Below are 15914 nucleotides of genomic sequence, written 5' to 3' on the forward strand. Positions count from 1 at the left end.
AGATTTCGGAACGCCGCACACAAAAGGACAAAATTGACAGCGCCCTAGAGTTCCCTCAAGTCTTTCCAGAACTTTGAACTTCTAACCCTGAGCTTCACCTGAACAATAATTCTTGTACCTACGTGACCACAAAGGAATACAGCAACTCATCTGTACCCAAAAAGAGGATTTTTTCGAGAATTACCTGAGGGGTGACATGGGATTAAAGCAGGTCTTCGTGACATCGGTGACGTTGGGGTTGCAGCAGTCTCTGCGATCATAATAGAAATTGTCCCAGTTACACTCCGGGTCGCAAACCCCATTCCCCTGCTTATATTCAGGACAACGTGCCGTCTGCCTCCTACAGTCTCCGGCATCGAAGCCCGTGAGGGTGTGGTTACATTCCAGATCGCATTCTTCGTCGCCCACTTTGCTAATGTCACAGTTAGCCAGTACCAGGCGGTTACGCAAGGACGAGTTGTAGACGTTGTGGACTGTGCGCTCCCAGGTGATGTTGTAGACGTTGAAAGCGTTGTTCAGGTGCTGATGCTGAAGGTTGATCTGGTGCTCTGTAACCGTCGGCCACCTTCCTTCATTGTCGTAAATGTTTATCACACGATAACGCACCGTCTTGGGTTTACGGAAGCTCCAGAGCTGATAGTAATTCGTCACCACCTCCACATTGTCGCACACTGTCTGTCCACAATGCGGAGGTTTCAGTCTAGTATCCAAAGAGCCGCTGAGGTCACCTGCCAAGTTCCGATCCGAATGCTCCAAGCTGGGGAAGCTGCCGTCTTTCATAGTGAGCCACCTTCTTGACATGTTCTCAAAGTTCTCGTGGATGACCAGCTGAGAGAGGTCGGAGTTGCCGTACCTGCCAGCCATGCAACTGATGATTTCACGTTGGGTCAGAGCCCTGCGCCACAAGCTCAAGTGTTCCATTGTTCCCCGGTAGTTGTGGTTTAAGGCATTGCCCCCGATCATTAGCACCTTGCACTTCTTCGTAAGCGGGCTGAAAATCTCACCAGACTGGTCTCGGCTTACAGCAACCTGCGCCCCATTAACGTATAGCTTCATAAAGAGGCCATTGTAGCTGACAGCCAGGTGTGACCATTGATTGGGAACGTAGGGTGCGTTGGAGGTGATGGTGGTAAGTTTGTGGGCTCGGTCTGTCTTGAGGGAGAAGAAGAATCGAGGGTCACGATTGGCTTGGTCACTGATGGCTTTGACGCCAACCAACCATCCTCTATCGCTGGATGAGTAAAAACATTTATCGTAGAGTCCTGCAAGAAAAAAGGCACATGTTAGATACATTTCATACTTAAAGAAGACCAAAATGAATGATGTTCACCATCAATGAACGTGACAGTAAATGAAAATTATTTGATCATTGCCTTTATGTCATTTCAAACGTGTATGACTTTCTTTTGGAGAACACAAAAGATACTTTGAATAATGCTGGTAACCAACCATGTTCCACCGAAGAAAGTCATAAAGATTTGGAATGACATGAGGATAAATAATTTAAAAGAATTTGTATTTTTGAGTGAGCTGTCCCTTTAATTACAATTAGAAGACATTGATTTGTTTGACGCAGCAAACTGGCTGACGCAACATAACAGACGAAATTTACCTCACGTGGCAGCAGTGGGACCAAAAACTGCATGCGTTTGTCCAAAAAAGTGGGGAAAACAACACGGTTCCCATGATCAAACCATTGTGAGGGTCCAGTCCAGCGACTGCAGGCCTTCAAGAAAGCATCTGCTAGCAATCAGGCCCAGACAGTGTGGTCTTGTATCAACAGAGCAAAGGTTACTAGAATTTTCAGCCTGTTTTTTTTTTTAATGTGCCTCAGCAGTAAAAGACGTTTGAAATAAAAAAATGGCCCATTTTCGGCAGGGTCTTTATTATGATAGGGGCTCAAAAACCCTTTTCTTCCTGTTTCATTTGGAAACCGTGTGGGCAACAGACGGAAACGTATTCTCACATTTAATGGGCATATGTCCTTCGAAATCAGGCGCATGAAAGCTTGTTTAAAGGATATTTCATATTGTGCTTTGATGCTGTGGAAATCAGATATAAGGCATATTCCATATTTCAACATTTCATTTACATTTCATTCAATAAGTCTAAAAAATGTACACAGCAATGCTGCTTAATCCTGTTAGTTGCTGAGCTTGCGCTTGGAGTCAAAACTGGGAGTAAAGCTCTAGTTACAGTCTGTAACTACGAGGAATTCTCTTCTCCTGCAGCAATGAGAAGTGCATTTAGGGGTAATTAGTGAAACTCAATTAGGGCAAAGAGGCAGTAAAACGTTACCAAGGTAGCACAGGAAAATATTACTATATTACTATTTACAACCACACACACAAATCCTGATATGCAACATCGTTTCGAATTTACGCATTTCCTTCTTCAACAAGGAAAGACTTTTGGATCAAGCCTCTCAAGTCCTCTTCAGTGAAGCTGAATGCATGGGAATCATTGGGCCGCTAGGATTGACCACTTTAAAGGAATCATTCATTCGGGAGCGCCGTACTAAAGAGCACACAGGAGCACGAAGTTCCCTCTCACTCCTGGGCTGCCAGCAGAACCGCTGCCAGCATCTATAAAAATAAATTGTGCCATAAAACTGAGGAAATTACAATCTGTGAAATCCTGGAATGAGACCACTAAGTGGGAAATAACAAACAGGTACATTTCTTGCCAATGCTGAACTTTAGACATGCAAGGGGCTCGGTGAAGAGGAGGGGGGGTGTTGAATGAATGGATAAATGGACTTCAACATGTAAAGTTGACACTTATCTGCATTAAGTTTTTGTCAAACAGTAATGCTGTATCATTAATACACAACCACAAACCCTTCTGTACGATAAACCGTTCACCGTTCAAACTTTGACACATGTTGCTTGCATTGCAAAAAAATAAAACGACATTCTGCCCAGTCTTTGAATTAAGTTAAAATGTGATTGGTTGAAAACTGTGGCTGGCTCTTTATGCCAAATTTGTCACGCCCTGTAATCCTTTCTGATATTTTAAGAAAGCATCCTTTTTTAGAATATTCGATCTCAGTATCCAGCACCATGGACAGAGCACTACAAAGGGAACATTACGAAATGAAAGACGGCGGCACTGCATAGAAAAAAAATGACACACACCTGTATTGTCAACAGACCGTTATCTACAAATTCTGGAAGGCTGGAACATTTAGCATAGTTTAGTAAAGATAAACATTCCTGAATAAACTCTTACAATGACTACTTTTTCTATACTGTACTTCCTTATAGTCAGGACAAACGTATTTTGAAAAAACATTTTCAAAATTCATAAGAAATGATGTCACACCCTTATGAAGTCTCCCACCACAAAGTTTTTATTAACATTATAGAAACACAGAATACTTGTCAACACTACACCAACCAACTATAAATCATCCTCTTCAGTAACACGATAATTGAAGATTTAAATGTTTATGGCCATCATTACAAACCCCTAAGTGATGCTATTGACAGTTTTACGAGGTGCTTATTCAGTTATTGTAATGTGCCATAAAATATCCCTTCCCGCTTGAAACTGCACAGAAACCTCAAAGACAAGCAGAAGCTAGATGAGAACATTTGTTTCAAATCATATCAACGTCTAAAAATGAAAGATGGGAAAGGACTGTTGTAAAATGTCTAGTAAAAATAGGCATTTGTCTGGGAGGTTCAAAAAAACAGGTTCGGTGCATGTGAATACTCTCTGGACGCTCTTAATACTCTTGACTCTGATCTGCGCTGGCGAGTTCATTCCATGACGTTTAGTGGCAATGGCTGTAATATTTAAAAATGAGCCAGCAATAATAAAATCACTCAAAACATGGATGAGGCACTAATTTTACTGCTGGTTTTCATTTTATTGCATTCTCTTTTTATTCCCTTACACCATATAGTACACATCTATTGTCTTTACTATTAAAACCTGATAACTGATAAAAAGGTGTCCCCAACAAATTGTCACAGCATTTAATACTTTGTAAAAAACTATATTTGCTAAGCAGTAGTATTTAATGCCTAGTAAAAACTACTGTATATAAACCGTGCAAGCGCCATGTCGTCGCTTCTTAATGTTACCGTGAGTAAGAAGATAATTTTGAGGGCAGTTCAGCAGACTAATTTTAGATCACTCACTGACAAGATTTATCCAATCTATCTATTATCACGTTGCTGCAAGAAGATGTAAAGCTTATCTGAGGACAATGGTCCAAACCTGACATAATAATATTATCTTGAATGCCCTGGTTTTAATGAGCTGTGACTTAAATGCAGCATCTTGTAAATGTGTGTATTATGTATTTTACTCAAACAGCTTTCCTTATTTAGTTGTTGAATTATCTACCTCGGATATTTCATAATTTTGTTAGTTTCATTTGAGCAGTAATAAAGACTTTCAGTGCCCTGTAGGTTTTTCTTGTGGAACAGGTTTTCAGTGGCATTCGCAGGTTAAGGAAACAGGAAGCCAGTGGGTTTGTTAAATTACAGCTGAAGAGAAAAATCTTAATATACACTTTCAACAACTAGACAGAATTCAGTTGTCACCATACCCGGTAAACTCCAAGCATTTTATCATAAATAATTGGAAGTGCAAAAGATTAGTGAATATATGTGTTCTGTTCCCACAAAACTGCTTGCTGTAGGGGTTCACGGGGTGCACGCAGGACTCGTAAATCGAGTCCATGGGTATTACGCTCTCTGTTGGCTGAAGAAGGGATGAAAAAGTAACAGATTTATTTGAGGAAAAAACAACCGATCAACTAAAGACGCCCACCGCGCAACTACATCTATAGAATAATGCGTAATACGCATTAGCTTTGTAAAGCAAACAAATGAATCAATCAATTAAAAAATAATTTGTTATTAGATCAGAAACCATTAACATTTATTTTCAAAATACGTTTGAATAAAACTAAATATAAGATTGCTAATAAGCAACCATCATGTGAATTAAAAAATAGTCTACGTGCACTGTAGTGTTGCTTAGGATGTACGGTTGTATTATGTGCATTTCTTGCAGAGCAGAGGAACACGTAAAACGCACAGTAACATATGCATAAAAAAGGATGACGTATGTGTTAAAGCTATTTCTGACACAGTTCAACGCAGACACCCACAGCACCATACAGAAAATCTCAACATACGCAGTTATTCATTTTGTGTGTGATGATTTTCGCGGCCGCCACGAAAATGGTAAAATTGCATTATTGTGTCATTTTGGAAAGATAAATAAATAATGTCAACAATAGGCAAACAAATAAATAGGTTATGGAGTACTTTGTACATCAATTGCAATTCATGAGAGATTCCGTGAATAGATTTTAAAATGTAGTTATTTAACGTTAAAGGTGTCAGGGATGGCAACTCTCTAGACGCGGGGCGCACTACATCCAAAGATGTATAACTAAAAACTCTGACGCAAATCAAAGGGGGTATGTCAACTAAAGGATGAAAGAGCTACCAAAAGTTGCATGGCAATAATCTGCCAAGACCGCATGCAAAACCCAGGAGACTTTTTGATAGCATCGGTAAACAACCACAGCAAAGGCGCATCTCCATATGCCACCCTCACACAGATCAATTATTTGCCAACTATTCTTAGTATATGTTTGCATTACCTCATCTGTATAAAGAAGTGTTGGCGCCATGCGTTTCATGCAACTATTTTTGCACTGGAGATGATCTGTCACACTATTTATTTGTATAAAGCACGACACATGCTGCAATTGCACTATATGAAATATTATTTCTGCTGCGAATAAAATGGAAGTAAAATTAAGCAAAAAACAAACCTCCGATAACAGCTGGAGAGCGCTGGCCACCCTCTGGTTTTATCCACATTTCCATTGTAAAATTTCCCCTGGGCACCTCTACATTTGGTTTCAAACGTAGTTGGTCTCCTCTGCCGGTAAAGTAAACAGCCCTCCGCCGACCTGGGGTGCTTTCCCCCGCCAGTGACAGGCGAGGGGAGCGCCGATCTACCCCGGGAAGTGAGCGTTTGCCCCGAGGCAAGCGTGTGGCACAGGCTCCTGTGAAGGTACTTCTGGCTTCCCTGATGCGTACCAAGTCTCTTTTGGACCTTTCGTTTCTCCGTGTAGTCCCACACTCAGATCCCAAGCACACGATGAAAACCAAAAGGCATAGAAGCCAAGTGCAAATGGGCAAAAGTTTCATTTTCAAGTGGAGAAAAGAGATTTTGGTCAATGGATAGGGGATTTGATGAAATACTAAACAGCGCTCGTCTCCGAGATCTTTCCCGGTCTTTTAGTTTTACAAAAGCCTGTCAAGACGCGTATTCAACACCAACCAAGACGGCAATGCTGTCTTATTTTTTCTTTTATAATGTTAAGCCACGACCCCCTTTCCTTGCCCCTTTCAAAGACACTTCAACACAGATTGAGGGGGGAAAGGAATATGTTAATTCATCCAAGTGCTCCACCTTCCCAATTGAATGGATCCCATTAAATTGCAGGGATGACTAAGTAATCAATCAATCAGTGTGGGGAGGTCAAAATCATTTCCCTTTATGCGCATTTCCCCTACTTGGTAAATACACATCTGAGATGATGTCAGTGATTTCATCCACAGAACTCTGTAAGCACATCTGAATGAAGTCATTGGACAAAAACGGGGCGCACTGGGGTCCATAGATTAAAGTTGAAATGCACGTTACTTTGTGATCACGGACGCAATATGTGATCTGATAACGGTAATGCAATGTGTATTGTGATGCGTGAGGTTGCATTGCTAAAGGAACGGTGCGTAATTGTCGGTTTCATTCTGACCGGACCGGGAATCGCAGGTAAATGCGCTCGCCGTTTTGTTTCTGGTGCGTATCTGTACCGGGACGGGGTTTTATTTTGCGCATCACTGCGCCGAGAACCCTCTAGCGGCAATATGACGAACTCTCGAAAACCAGAGTAAAACATGGTCAGGCTCGTAAAAAACATTAGATTTTCTTTGTCCTTTTATTCCACAGCAACTCTTAACCTGTGCTTCCAGACTGGCACACAAAAAGATGAAAGGTACCCAAGCTCATGCTGTTAAATTTGGGAAGCACATGGGAAAAAGAGTGACAGGTCATCCATAAACAAACTTGAGTTTGTCCCCAGCCAAAGTCCTGTGTGTGCCCTCTTATTGCTTTTCTTTATTGACTGTCAGCAGAGGGAGCCTGGAAAATGACTGAATGCACTTCCTCCACCGTCTGCTCCTGATCACAGTGTTCTGGTTCTCACAGCTGCAGAGGGACTCCTTGCAAACATGTGACGTCAATACTGCTGAATATCAATGGGCACTGGTGCTAAAGGACCAGCGGGAAACCTGGGGTGAGCCGCTATAGTGCCCCTCATACGGCAGGTTCTTACCTCAAAGTTGCTTTCAACTTATTCATCAGGATGTCCAAATCACTCTCTTTCCTCAGGATGATATTACAATGACACTCCAATGCACCTTGTGTCAGTTGCTTGGAAAAAAAAATGGGACTGAGACGTGCGACACCTTAACTAGAAACAAATTGCTGGGGTGTTGTGTGTGCTATTAAGCGTAAAGCCTCAGGTCTAAATTCTAATTTGTTACCTGTCAAACCAACCTAATAAGTGCACAGCAACAAAAAAGAACAGCAAAGACAATTTGCAAAGTTAAGGAAAATTTCATCATATCACAAAGAGTTTTTTAAAGTGCCATCGCATTTATTTCATTTAGATATCAACAGTTTTAAGCAGAGGAGTCCCAGGGAACACTAAATTGTTTGGCACATCCTCAGGAGAGCTTAAATTGTATTATTTTATTGTGTACGAGAATCAGATTTTAACGTGTAGTAAAAATGAATTATTTAGAACACTCTAGTTTCGCCACACAAGACTTTGTCAAGCGTTGTGGTCAGAGAAAAATAAACTTGTGAGATTTAAAGTGTAAAGTGTTTTAAAAAGTTTGAATCCTTAACATGGACAATATATTATATTATCAAGAAAATAATCTGTCAGCGAATAACATTTTATTTGAATTTAAATGAATTATAATAGATTTTTACTTAACATATTTAATGTACATACAAATGAAAAAAATACCACTATACTTAGTGTTTTAAATGGGCAAATAATGATCATTGAAAATAAATGTGTCATCATGTAAAGTACAGTGGGATTTTTATTTACATTTGATAATAGTCTCTCAATGAGCAAAGTTTTAAGGAATCGTTACTGTCAACATATACTATATGTGCTATAAGCAAAACACTGTCTGTAACTTACAATTTCCTTCGATCTCCCCTACATGCCTTAAGTTTCGTGCCGTCGCTTATTATTTTCTCATCCATCTCCTGTGGTTTTGCTTTCAGAATGCAGGATACTGACTCACTCCTTTACATTCAGCATTTTCAGTGGGACTCTCAGTGACGGAAGAGTGGGGCAGGGGCTGCATTAATGAAATTAAACTTTACAAATCATTCAAAGATAACATTAAGAGAGCCCCTTCATGGTCTCTTCTCAACAGCTTTCAACAATATCAGCAAATTGGCTAAAAAGGAATGTCTAATAACACGCTCGGGTTTGGAGAGATTTAGGTCTGACTACTGTACTTCCTGTCAGGTGTAAATCATCCAGCGCAGCACTGGTCTCGTATTGTGATTAATAGCAGGTTGCGTAGACAGCTGAGGATGTCATCGATGACGCGCATGTCCCCGTTCTCACTTCCCGCCTGCGCTCTCATCTGCAATCAGGAAATGCGAGTCAGTTGATTTGAATTGATCCTGGCTTGTCTCCTACCTGGAGACCCGCTACAAGTAAACGTCTAAGAGCAATTAAACAATCACTTAATCACTCTGCTGATGCTGAGGCATAAGGATGCTGTCATGTATTTCACGCACACTCGACACAGCAAAGTTTTTTAGTCGCTCTGATAACCTGTTCTATATTATTTGGACATCGATTAAAAATCCTTCAGGAATTTTCCAGCACCTGCACACAGGGCTGGGTCAGATCGCAGTTAAAACATGTTATTCGGTGGTAATAACAACTAAACATAGACTCTCTAATGCCAGGAATGGTCATATTCATACTGCTGGTCCATTAAGAGGTATAATATTCCATCGCATAAAAGAACAAGTTGTCCACATAAAACGAAATAAGTGACCACTACAAATGCAAAAAACATCTTTTTATGATTTCTCACTAGTATCGTTGTATTTTATGCACTTGGTATAACTGAGAGCAGATTCAGGCAGTGGTTTATCCAATATAGACAAATGAATACTTAAGATGATCAGATAGTGTATCCCATCTGTCATTGGGGTTACGTTACGCCACTTTCACATCTTTGATTATGTTAATCTCCTCCCTTACGTATATCAAGTGTGTGTGTGTGTGCTTGTGTGTGGTGGGGAAATTCCACGTGGTGTTTATTGTACCTTTCAAAGTACAACCCATCATACTTATAAGGATGTTTAAACACGTATTGTTCTTGATCCAATGAAGGAATACGTGACCCTGTCTGTGAAATTCAAAATGATATTCTGATTATGAAATAAGCAAAATCCAAGTTTTATTCCAATCATTAATTTAAATCTTTGACAGAGGCTTACTCAGACAGTATTAAAGATATCAAGACTATATTTTCACATAATGTTATCATTTTGTAGAATGATATTATTATTTATAAAACACAGAAATATTTATATATTGTTTTACCTGGGTTTTCACAGACAGGGTGTCATACAGGTACTATTTTATACATTCCAGAGAGCAAGGTGTTCCCCCAATTGAAAAGATCAATTCATAGGTAAGAAGATTAAGAAAAAACCCTGTACCTAAGCCAAAGCAAACCAATCTTATAATGACTGGTGGAACAATGTATTAATTTAAATTAGATTATATCTCAGCTGCACACAGTATTTGTTGTTAGAATGATGGTGACTAAATAACCAAGGACACTGTACATTCATAAAAAATAATGAGATGGATAAAACTTGGGATACACCTATATGTAAACTTTGGCCGATAACGATAACGGATGATTCTTTAACATTGTAAGCCGATAACCAATATATTTGTCAATATACCGTATCTAGATATTAATATAAAAATTCACCAAGTTTCACCAAAAGGCAAAAAGTAGACAACTGCTTTTATATGAAAACATTAAGTGCAGAAAACAAGGTTTAGTTATCCTTTCCCCAAAATCTTGTAAGCCTACTTTACACTTGTTAACAATTGTTTAACCTGCAAACTTTCTGGTATATTCTTTATTTATTCAGCATATAGATGTTCTTCCAGAGCAAGCTATAATTTCTTTCTTAATAGCCACAAGTCTAAGGGTGTACTCTCACTTATCATGGTTGCTCTCCCCACTCTCCCGCTGGCCTGCGCTCACATTGCTCTGGCCCACCTCATCCAAGCGAGCCAGGGACCGCTAAATGAACCATGCCAGGGCACGATACGGAGCGATCACACTAGTCAAATGAACTAGGCTTTGGGGGTCAAACGTGCTGGGGCACAATTCAGATTGCCTAGTGAGAATACACCCTTACTGGTCTCAAGAAAGGAAGCATTCACACAGCAGTCTGATGCAAACAATTTACACATAATTAATATGTATCTAGTACATACTGAACCTACATCAACAATGTTTTGCTAATAGCAGTAAGTGAATGATCACGACAGAAAGACAGTACTGTACAGTATTTCAAATGTGACCAGCGTGCAGCTGAAGAAGTTTAACAAGAGGAAATTATTTATGATTTATCGGCTATAAATTTTATTATCGTATAACATTAAAAATGTTCATTTTTAAAGATATGGCCGATAATTTATCGTGCAACTGTACGACGATGTGAAGTATCCAAAGAGGTATCCATCTGGATATTAGCAAAATCAGCCAAAATATTAAACTTATCGCAGTTATCATCAATTTTGGTCAAATATTATAGATATCAGATAGTCAATATCATAATAAAATACAAGTCATGGTTATGTAGCGAGACCAGTGGTAAATGTATTGCTGCTTGTTTCACTACAACTATAACTTATAAACTTAAACATTGGGAACTATAGCTACGACTGTAGTAAAGGATCATTTTCGTAATGTTCACAAATTAGTAGAATACGGTTGTCAGTCGGTCGTGTTTGTAAACAAAAGTGCTGTACACGCATTAACATAAAGTACAAAAATCCCGTAGCAATTCTCTACTGTGTGCTTTGTGTTTTCGTGTGGGATTCTGGTCACTTACAGGAATTTGAAGATATGAGCTGTGTTTGTCATCCGAGTGTGTAATCAGCCGCTGTCAACCACTGGAACGGCTCCGCTCAGATAGTCGGTAAAAGGGGCCGCCATATTTATTTACTAATCACAACAGTACCAGGTGTTTAGAAGGCTATCGCGAGAAGACAGCAGCCGCGTTACGTCGGCGAATTTTTAACGACGTTTTTTATCTCTCTTGAGGCGAATTGTGGGAAGGGAATATTCTGCTTTATCTGTCGGGTCGTTAAAAGAAAACTGAGCTGAATCTCTTTACGAATTGTCCCGAGAAGCGAGCATATGGTGGTCGAGGAAATTATGGCGCCATTTATGACCACGTGGTTTAGTTGACGCATCAATGAATTTGTTACAAACTGAGGTAATTCACTCACTTTACTATATCAATAACAACACTGATGTAATTCTTTAAACTATTTAAAGGATATAAATACAAAATGTGTGACGCTTTGTTAAAGTATAAAAAATATTTGTGACAATTTGAAAGTCTTTTGTGAAATAACTCATGCTGAACAAAGTGTAGCAATGTCCTACTGATCATAATAAACACGTATCTTTCTAATATTGTTTATTTGTGGTTGATTTCCTTTGCGATTCCTTTGGTCTAGTGTATGTCCCTTCAAACGTTTAGTTATGTAAGAACGTGTATTGAAGTAAGTACTTTCATGAAAATTTTTATTCATTTTTCTGCAAAGGTGGACACAGCCACCTGCATTTCCACGATCTGATGAAGGCCAGAGCTAAGTTAAATACTAATAGTGAACAAATTACAGGGTTTATATTCTGTCAGCATAATGTCAACATTTCATAGCAAGATTTCATAATCACATTCTGACCAAACGAGACAAAAACAGAATGATTTTCCAGTGGCTTGGATCTCTGCCCGGGTCTATGTAATTGATGTTTCTAAGCAATGAAAGCTTTTAATGAATCAAATGATTTCTCTCAACATCTAAATCAATATTTAGCCATTGAGACAAACAACTGCTCCACCCGTTTCCTTTTGCAAAGTTGGCAGTTTTGATTTTTATTCGAGCAGGAAAGATGGGAAAAGTGCAAGAACAGTAAGTGACATCATCCTATTGATTGAACATGAGACAAATAAAAATCGTTATACTCAAAATAATTATTTGAATGAAATAAGTTTAAGATAAAGATTTGTTCTCAGTGTAATTTCTTTATGTGCAAAATTAGCTTAGACATAAGACAAGATAATTGAACACCCTAATGTTTAATAGATCTATATACAAGAATATATTCCAAAATGAAAATACACTACAATTAGGATGAGGTCAGGAAACAAGAACCTCTAAATGAAAGGCAACCTAATGAATAATAATAAATGTTTTCATTAAGAAGTGAAGCTATAGTATGTTCACAGCCCTGTCGAACCCAAAGTGACAAAACAAAACTCACCCCTGGAATGTGTCACAGGACGCCCCAAGTGACTTACTTTTTAGAAACACAATCAAAACCTGTTGCCACAATGAGATAATGCTCACACTGATACTCAAAGCCATGATATGTTTTTAAGGTTTCTAAGTGGTTGGGTTGCATGATATAGTCATGGGTAAACCTTGTGTTTGTGTCTAACTTCTGTGTGTACACATACTCTGCTTTATGTCTCATTCAGGCCAGTCCGTCTCAGTCACGGGGGAGGAAGGCTGATAATGAAGACCAGTAAGATCATGACCAGTTCCTGGAAATCCCTCCTCTGAAGGCCTGCTTCCTATCTCCATTCTGTCTCTGAAACTCCCATCATCAGGCATTGTGTGCTATGGTAGGTGCCTTGCAATAAAATCTCAGTTAGTTTCTGCTGATACAGTCATGTTGATTACAAACCTTAGATGTCCGAATTCACCGATCTAAGGAACAAAAAACAAATTCAGACGGACCATATCTGCAGTCGCGTCCCGCATGTGCCAGCTGACCTAGATCGTGTGTGCGCCCAACTAGCGGCTTCAGGTGTTCGGAGTGAAATCCCCCTCATGTGGACAGATTAATTTTTCAGTTCTTTACATAACACTGTCCCTTCCAGGGCATCAGCTGTCCCCACTTCAGAGACCCGTGTCCTTTGCTCTGTAAGACGTAAGGGAACGCGCGAGTCAGGACGCGTTCCTCAGTGTGACAGTTGTACAGCTTGGGTACAGCCTGGTGAGTACATCTACAGTTGTCTCCCTCAGGTCACCCTGAAGAGCAAGTGACGGGTTATTCTTCCCTACAAAACACATCTCTTTCATGTAGAGTGCTCAGGCACTAACTATACTACAGATTTTGACCATAAAAGCCAACCGTAGCGAGAAAAGCCTCTATAGAATGAGGAAAGAAATCCCTCTAATATTTGTTTAAAGGGGTGCTGCAACGATGTGTCATGCATTCTGACTTCTTTACAATGTAAAACGTGCTGTCTTAACATGGTCAACTTTCCAAAAATGTGTTGGCAGTATTATCTAGAATTTCTGTGCTCGATACACTCCCCCAGCGATTGTACAGGTTTCAGAAAGTTGTTTATCGAACATATAAAACTGTTTCATAACAATTTTTCTTAGTCCCTTATTGGACAATTCTCCCGGAAAAAGACGCGGCACGGCCTCGCGGCAGCAAGGAGAGTAGGAGAAGGAGCATACGCAGAAGTCACTTTCACTTGTGTGCAGGAGCGAGAGAGAGAGCATACGTCCGAGAAGTTCAGGTGTTTGTTTGTTCACTGCATTTGGGTGATGAATGTTATATAACCGCTGGATATAACGCTGGATTTGGAGATCGTTTGAAACTGATATATGGAGCCGTCCCAGCGCTTAAAGATGCCGGACATGAACCGCATGCAGTGTGTGAAACTGATGTCTGTGTTTTGTTGGCGATGGGTGCGCATATGCTTTAGTTCAGCCTACCCCGCATGCACCGTATGATTTCGGAAATATACGTACAGATCAAACTAAATACTCTTCAAAGATACAAAGTATGCAATACTACTCTATTGCTACTCAAGATTAATATGAGATTGGCAGAAACCGCGTGTGTTACGCCCGCTTTAAAATACAAAATAATGTATAGAAGTGAAGCAAAATGCTGCCCTGATGCAAAAGTAATTTGAAATGTTTATTTGAATAAATAATTTCCTCATAATAGTTTTATGTATATTTCATGTTGATTGCTAAAGTAGTAGAAAACATGGCCATTGTATTTTACGAGCCATGTGGCAATAGGAAGAATGCAACTTTGTCTTACTGTTTTCATATGGATATATGAACTTTTAACAGTTGGCCCCTTGCTCCTTTGATCCTCCTAAAGTAGATTATTTCGATGCATTAGCCTGTCAAAGAAGCTTGTGTCAGTCGCCAGCATCAGTCAATAGCTCTTATTGATCAATCCGGCAGTCTTTTATTTGCCTGCCGGATTGACATCAGGGAATGATCAAAAACTATGTCCACAATAAGCAACCCCTTTCAGCAAAAAGATGCATTCTGAACTTCCAAGAACTGGGTCAAGGACAGAAAACGCTTCCCAACAGTATTGGCAACACATTGAATGACGTATTGAAACCTTAGAAAGCAAGTTATTTTATTTAATGCCTTCGATTTTTGATTTTGAAAAGATCTCATTCTACAGAATGGTATCGTTGGCACAGTAAAAGCGTGAGGACAACTTAAGGAGAAATGGGGCGATTTTAGCGGCATCTTGTGGTGAGGTTGCAAATTGCAACCAACAGCTCGCTCCACCCACACCCGTCCCTACGCACAACGGGGGGTGACACGAGACTAAGATACCTCTGAAGACATAGTTATGTACTTTATGTTGCAATTCTGTCAATAGGTCAACTGGACCTTCAAGTTTAGATTTAAAATGTATTGTATTAAATTAATTGGCCAATAAGCCATATGACTAAGAGGTAAAGCAACCAATTACGTTTCGTTTTTTGCCTCATCATATTTAGGGGAGTAGAAATGTCCCCACAGTGACAGACCGGTGTGCATTCACAGAGGTGTCAGAAGTTAACAACAGCAATGTTTATGAGTTTACGCTGTGAACTTTGCATACTTTTTTAAATTTAGCGTTTATTCGATCGTCATCGTAACCGAGTTAAACACGAAACACGTTGTCATAAAGAACGCGACACACACGTCTCCAAGAAATGCTGTTGATGTCAACCAATCAGAAGATGACTTTGAGTCTGCTGAAGTGTTTCCAGTTAAGTGTGCCATATACATCAGATGCTCACCCAACGGTCTGACTAACCAGAAACTTTTGGCTACTATTGTTTTTTTCCTACTTTGGTAGTCAATAGGTGTTGAGATCTGTTTGGTTATAAGCATTATTCCAAATATCTTTCTCTGTGTTCATCAAAGCAAAGAAATTTATACACATTTGGAAAAATTCGAAAGGGGAGAAAATTAAGACAGAATTTTCATTTTTGGGTGGAGAATCCCTTTAAGATCATAGGTTTTGTCAATACAGGTATGTTGAGGGCAGCACACCTAAACAGCATGTGTGATATTTCTTTTTTTTAGATTTTTTTTTTATGCATAATACAAAATGTGTGGGGGCATGGTCAGGTTTCTGTGCGTAACCTCACTACAGTACATCTCTTCCTAATGTTGCCACTTTATAGATGTATGTATTTGCCGAATGGAAACTAGACGTTTTAAATTTGAAACCATG

At 39.6% G+C, this 15914-nt stretch overlaps 1 protein-coding gene across 1 annotated transcript in view; it reads right to left on the reverse strand.

Annotated features, from left to right (window-relative positions):
- Positions 1 to 6185, reverse strand: part of pappab (pregnancy-associated plasma protein A, pappalysin 1b) — a 68021-nt gene extending 61836 nt beyond the window's left edge. The window contains exons 1-2 of the mRNA XM_056745980.1: positions 5804 to 6185; positions 185 to 1262 (exon numbers count right to left, since the gene is read on the reverse strand). Of these exons, the coding sequence (XP_056601958.1) occupies positions 185 to 1262; positions 5804 to 6185 (1460 nt within the window). The remainder of the gene's footprint in view (positions 1 to 184; positions 1263 to 5803) is intronic.
- Positions 6186 to 15914: the final 9729 nt, after the last annotated feature.

The sequence above is a fragment of the Triplophysa dalaica genome, chromosome 4 (genome assembly GCF_015846415.1).
Source record: "Triplophysa dalaica isolate WHDGS20190420 chromosome 4, ASM1584641v1, whole genome shotgun sequence".
NCBI classification, from domain to species: domain Eukaryota; kingdom Metazoa; phylum Chordata; class Actinopteri; order Cypriniformes; family Nemacheilidae; genus Triplophysa; species Triplophysa dalaica.